Genomic DNA, 6,812 nt, shown 5'->3' with positions numbered 1-6,812 from the left:
GGATGGACTGAAGAAATACTCAGTCTAGAGATTTGAGGGAATTGAGAGATACAAGTTATTCCATCTCAAAAACTATTTTTTGACTGATTAGGTGCTAACTTCGGTTGTCTATGCCTTGCTAAAATATTAAGTGTCTGTCAATCTTCTTTAAATTCCATTGTCCTGGCACAATGACCACTTGACCAGTCCTACTTAATACTTTGCTCTCAGTCCTTGTATATTATTATTAATAAGGATGTTTTCTTGGTGATCTATTTACCTATCAGCTAAATTTACTTTCTGGCTCCAGAGCTTCCTCATAGCATTTTTCACTTCTGCGTTCCTTAGTGTGTAGATTAAAGGGTTTAACATGGGGGCCACCATAGTATAAAAAACAGCTACAGCTTTATCTATTGGAAGTGTTGTTACAGGCCTCAGGTACACAAATATGCAGGGCAAGAAAAATAAGATGACCACAGTGATATGGGAGACACAGGTGGAGAGGGCTTTATGTCTCCCCTCCAGAGTATGGTTCTTCAGAGAATGCAGAATGACAACATAGGAGACCATCAACAAGAGGAAGTTTAACAGACAGATGAAGCCACTATTAGCAGCCACAAATAGACCAAGGGTATGGGTGTCCATGCAGACGAGATTGAGCAAAGGGTACAAGTCACACATGAAGTGGTCTATGATGTTTGGTCCACAGAAAGGCAACCAGATTATGAAGAGAATCTGGATTGTTGCATGGAGAAAGCCCCCTGTCCAAGCTATCCCAACAAGGAGGCCACACAACTTCCTGCTCATAATTGTAGTATAATGGAGTGGTTTACAGATGGCAACATACCTATCATAGGCCATCACTGTGAGCAAGATGATCTCAGTAGCCCCAAAGATGTGTTCTGCATAGACTTGGGTCATACACCAATTGAAGGAGATTGTTTTCTTTTCTTGTAGGGAGTCCATGATAAGTTTAGGTGCTGAGGAAGATGTATAGATTGTATCTATGATGACAAGTGTGCCAGGAAGAAGTACATGGGGGAGTTTAGAGACTGACTGTTGGTAATGGTCACCACAATAAGTAGATTGCCTGCTAGTGTTATCATGTATAAGAATAGAAACAATACAAATATTATTTTCTGCATCTTCAGATTCTGTGTAAGTCCTAATAAGATGAATTCTGTCACATTCTTTCCATTCTCCATCTATATAATATGGATGAATAGAATATCAAAAATGGATTTTATCTGCAAAGAAAATAAGAGAATTGTAACTAAATAGTCAACAAGCTCGACAAGTATAAGCAAACCATCCAGGACAATCGCCCATTTATTTATTTATTTTTTGCTTTCTCAAGCGATTGTGACTTTACCTTTTCCCAATGCCAATTCCAATCTTTCATCATAAAGACAATAGTCAGAATACTTTATGATGGGAATACCCCTAGAGTAAAATCTATCATTCATGTTGAGCATGAAAGATATTTTAGCATAGAAAGATCTTTTCCAAGTTCTATTTGGGTGAGCAGAATTTAATCCATGTGTTAGCAAGTTTTCATAAGATATTTTCTTGCCAATTATTTGTTTTGCTTTTGATATGTCCAAGAGTATAGAGTAATAATTATATCTACTGATTTCTCTTAGTGGGGCTTGGGAATGTAGTCTGATTGTCCAATGATTCTGGGTGCCAGATTGTCTCTTACACATAAGTAAAAAAAATGTGTTTCTATTGTGGCACTTCATAAGACACCATCTTCTGAAACCTTACTGATAAAAAAACTTTGGAATGTGTAATAGATTACTGACATGCACTAAAATTGCTGGCCCTGAAGGCAAAGGTACCTTATGTGTACCCATAATTTCTTCTTTTTTAAATTTAACTTAGCTTAAGGCTATATCCAACTATATCCAGGATATATCCTTGACAGCTGGTGACACGTTATATACTACCTGGCTTTTAGTCAGAAAGTACTGAGGTAAATCCAGCCTCAGACACTTACCAGTTGTATTACCATGGGTAAGTCACTTAAGCTTGGTTTGCTTTAGTTTCACCAACTGTAAAATGGGGGTAATGATAATCCCTATTTTTCAGGGGTTTTGTGAGGATCAAAAGAAATATTGGTTAAAAAAAGTACTTAGCATAGTGTCTGGCACATAGTTAGGCACTATTTGAATTCTATTCCTTCCCTTCTGTTCCCATGGATATGTAGAACAATGGAATGCCATCACGAATGCTTCATGATTTTTCTTATGCTGACATCTTGAGTTTCTTGATAGACACCTGGAAATCTGAGAGATAGAAGATACTACAGAGGCCACAAATAACAATACCCACTGGACAAATTACATTCAACTTTTTCTTGATCCATAGTGTCCTCCATCTCTATTTTGCCATACATTCTTTGAAGAAGCTTGAAGGAAAGATTGGGTGATTTTTATTGTTCAAATGAAACCCTCGAAGAAACTATCCTTCAACAGTGAAATAGTTGTTCTTCATATACTTAAGATCTGGGAAAGTGAATTAAAGCCTGCATTTGAGGAGTAGTGTATTCAAAACAGCTTTATCATTTACTATCTCTTTTGACCTTGGGAAATTGGTAAAGTTATTGTGACTTTCCTCATCTGTCAATTGAAATTAATTACTATTTAACTATCTGAATTACCAGTGTTTTGTGATGAAAATGCTTTGTAAAATTTAAACATGTGTAAAACTTAAACCTCCATGTGATATAATTACCTCTTTTTATTCCTTCATCTTTAACTTGAGGATCTCACAAGTAATACATGTTGATCAGTTGTAAAACTCAGGTCTTCAAATACCAAACCAAGTCATCAAAACCAAAATTTCTTCAATAAGCCTGACTGTTTCTCTGTTGCCCATCGTCACAATACTGAATACATGGAAAGAAAATTTGGAGTCTTCTAGTTCAAGTAATAACCAAAATGTGAATCTATTCTCCACTTGAAATCCTTCCATCACCAGGCAGGTTCTCATTTTGAGACAAATGTACCACTTCATAATTTACACTCATTGATTCTCATGATACATGCTAAGCTGATCTAGGAAAAAAAAAATTTGACTTGCCCCTCAATTATGTTATAGTGCTTAAGACACTTGAAGACTTACCCTTTTCAGAATCTATTTTTTGGACTATGTGACCACTTTTCAAAACTGGGTCAGCATTTAAGAAATCATAGGTGTCAACTTTCAATTGTGATGTCCTCTATTCAATCATTATCCTTCTGGTCTTCCATGTAGTTTTAATACTGTTGTAACCCCCTTCTCCTATATATTTTTTTTCTTTCTTTGGTCTTCATTACTTTATCTTTTTCCACTTAACTCTCTTATGTCCCCTTATCAGCCTGCTTTACTGAAATTTGTGGTCTTAGCAATTTGGCTTCAACATTCCTCTACAGACATTCACAAGTGTTTTCCTTCATGAACTCTGTGTTACTGTCTAATTGAACTATTAACAATTTCCAGGACATCTTGCTTCCACAAACTCATAGAAATTCTCAGCTTTAACAATAGTATGCTCCACTCTCATTTCCCTTCATTAGCCTTATCTTTCTTTAAGGTTAAACTCAGGTACCAACTTTCTTGTGATGTCCACCTTCATACCCCTATTTGTTAATTTTCTTTCTCCCTCTTCAAATATCCTTGCATAATATGTGCATATGTATATGTTATATCCATCCAATAAACCATAAGCTTATTTGATAGTAGGCACTGGTTCATTACAGACTTTTCATCTTACATCCTAAAATATCACCTTGCATGAAATTAGGTACTTAAAAAATGTAGTCATCAGAACAGAATGGAATGGATCCAATTTTCACAAGATGTTCTCCAGCCCTCTATATATTCTGAATAATTTCCTCTGTAAAAGCTCCTTCTTTTCCTTATCCTTTCTCAACTATGAAAGTGACCAAAGGAAAACTTAATTGTTATCTGAGCAGGGCAGTATGTGATGAGAAGAAATATCACCTCTTGCTCTCAGACCATCATGTTCTGTTTAATGGTAAAGACAGGAAAAATGATCTCAGACACATGTTCTGGTGGAAAGAGTCTTTGTTCTGCATGATATGTTGACTATAGCATATGTTCCCCAAGATAAGCAACCTTAAATGGGAATCATCTGAATTTATTATTTCTATTTCTACTTTAAGATTGCGGTCCTAAGGAATAATAACTCAGGTTTCCATTGCCTATGAAAGCCCAGCTCTGCATATAGTTTAATGAGACACTTATAGGAAATCATTCACAAAACAATAAACAAACAAACAAAGAACTAAGAACTATAGTAACAATAACTAAAATTTATATAGTGCTCTAAATTTTGCAATGCATTTGAAAATAGTATGTCATTTTATCCACACAAACCTGTGAGGTAGGGAATATTATTTATACCCATTTTGCAGATGAAGAAACTGGAGTAGAGGGGATTAAGTGACATACTCAGTGACACACAGATATTAAATATCTGAGGCTTGATTTAAACTCAATTCTCTTCCCCTGACTCCAGGCACCCATGCTTTATATCCTGTACCAGGTAGATGCCTCAAATCATCAGATTCATTGGTTGTATTCATTGCAATTTTTTGTCTTAACTTCTATTTTATACCTTTTTTCCTGTACTCTTTGAGCCTATTTAGAAGATTAAAAACCTCTTGCCAAAGTGATTTATAATGCAACAACAATAAATAAAATAAATTAACATTTCTATGAACAAAACCAATAAGGCTGAAGAACAGCTTTATTTCTTCTTCTCAAGGGATTAAAGTCTTTGACTTAACACCTATACAATCAGACTTCTATGAGCCATAGGGGAAAAAAAAGACAACTAGGCATGATTGAAAAATCCAAAAGATCTGACTCGCTGGGAAAAAGCTGTGTTGTGTTGGTGACAAATCACCTAAAAGCTACCTCTATTTCCATACTGGAATATCAACATAATGTTTTAGAAGCCCAGAACCAATAACCTTGCACTGTTCAATTGCATATGGATAAAATAGGCATCGTTATGTTTCTGTGAACTTTATTGTTGTCAGACATGACAAATGATTTCCTTCATTTTGGATCTCTCAAAGGAAAGCCCCCACCCCAACATACATTCACACCTCCTTTGAAATTTATAGTTATAGAGATTTGTCTAGGGTTACATGGCTTGTCCAATGCCACAGCTACTATGTCAAAGGCAAGACTTTTAATCTATGTTTTTATGAATAAAAGCCTTGCTCATTACCCATTACGCCAACCTCCTGCATTCTCTGATGTGTCATTGTAAATTTCTTGTACAAAAGGTGCTAGGCAACTAACAAAACTGTATTTCTTGAAGAAGAGTAAGCAAATGGTAGTTTATTATGAATTAAACTAAAAATATGCTAAGGTAAAAAACTTACAGTTGTTTATTTGGATGACAGTAGCTTCCAATATATTCAGGTGTGCCATAAATATCTCTGTTTAATAAAACACATTTAGTGCTATGTAACTGTGCATGGATTGTCCATGTTCCCAATGGAGCCTTCCATAATAAACATCTTCTAAGATGATAGGTATAACACACCTTAAGGCAACATTTCAGAGAGACATGAGAATCAATGGTTTTGGTCAAAGTAACCCAGGTGCTGAACCTGCTTGAGAAGCAGAGAAACTGAAACTATATTCCCAGAAAATACTGGATCAAATTTAGCATAAGAGGAAACTGAATTATGGAAGGTTCACTGATAGTCTCCTATGACCAAGGACAATGGAGAAAACCTATGGTGGAAATGAATCCAAGTGGTTCTCTCAAGACTTTCCACCTATTAATTTGTCTATACCGAAAAATTGAGGAAGTGATTTCTTCTTTGTTTGCAAAATATTTAAAGATGATAATAAAAAGGAATGCTAATCTATTCCCATGCCTCATACTTCATTCTCATAGGACTTAATTATCAATGATCTTTGAAGGGCTTTGTCTTAGAAGTAGAGGTGGAATTTTGGTGAATTGCTTATGAAAAGAAATGTCTATCTAGTTGGCTCTTTTCCCTGCCTTTTGGGGTTTCCACTCACTGCCTGCAAAGCCATGGGGTGAAAGGTTCCTCTAGGACTAATCCTCTTGAGTATCAGCAAGGATGCAGAATTCTAAGTCAAGAGAGACTCCACATGATATGATTTCAGGGTTGGGAAAAATCGATGCAAACTCCACATTGGCTGAGTTTTCTTTTTTAAATCTTATTTATTTATTTTTTTCTTGATTACATGTAAACAAAATTCTTAATATTTTTTTGTAATTTTGAATTCCAAATTCTCTACTCTCTCCCTCCCTGCCCTCTTTCTTGAGAAGGCAAACAATCTGATATAAATTATGCATGTACAGTCATGCAAAACATTGCATACTAGCCACATTGCAAGGAAAATATAGACATAACCATTCCACACTCAGACTCATCAATTCTTTCTTTGGAGGAAGATAACATTTTTTCTCATAAGTCTTTCAGAATTGCCTTACATCATTGTTTTTCTGAGAACAGGTAAGTCATTAATAGTAGATGGTCATTACATTACTTTATTGCCACCACTGTATATAATGGTCTCCTGGTTCTGCTCATTTTACTATGTATCAGTTAGGTTAGGATTTTCTGAAAGTATCCTGCACAATAGTGTTCCATTGAAATCATGGATTACATGAAATCATGTAAATCTACGTATTCAGCCATTCTCCAATTGATGGGCATTCCATCAATTTCCAATTCTTTGTCATCACAAAAAGAAGTTATAAATATTTTTATACATATTTTTTTCCTTTTTCTTCATTCTCTGTAGGCTGCAGACCCAGCAGGGGTATTCTT

At 35.4% G+C, this 6,812-nt stretch overlaps 1 protein-coding gene across 1 annotated transcript; it reads right to left on the bottom strand.

Moving 5' to 3' along the window:
* Positions 1-255: 255 nt before the first annotated feature.
* On the bottom strand, positions 256-2,771 carry LOC118853346 (olfactory receptor 4C12-like). The gene is given in 3 exon segments (XM_036763365.1): positions 256-989; positions 992-1,184; positions 2,763-2,771. Coding segments are annotated over 2 exon segments (927 nt in total). The 5' UTR covers positions 2,763-2,771.
* Between the last annotated feature and the right edge of the window lie 4,041 nt (positions 2,772-6,812).

Source organism: Trichosurus vulpecula, chromosome 6, assembly GCF_011100635.1.
Source record: "Trichosurus vulpecula isolate mTriVul1 chromosome 6, mTriVul1.pri, whole genome shotgun sequence".
Classification (NCBI taxonomy): domain Eukaryota; kingdom Metazoa; phylum Chordata; class Mammalia; order Diprotodontia; family Phalangeridae; genus Trichosurus; species Trichosurus vulpecula.
The sequence above is the reverse complement of the archived record's forward strand: the minus strand, read 5'-3'. Positions and strand labels throughout refer to the sequence as shown.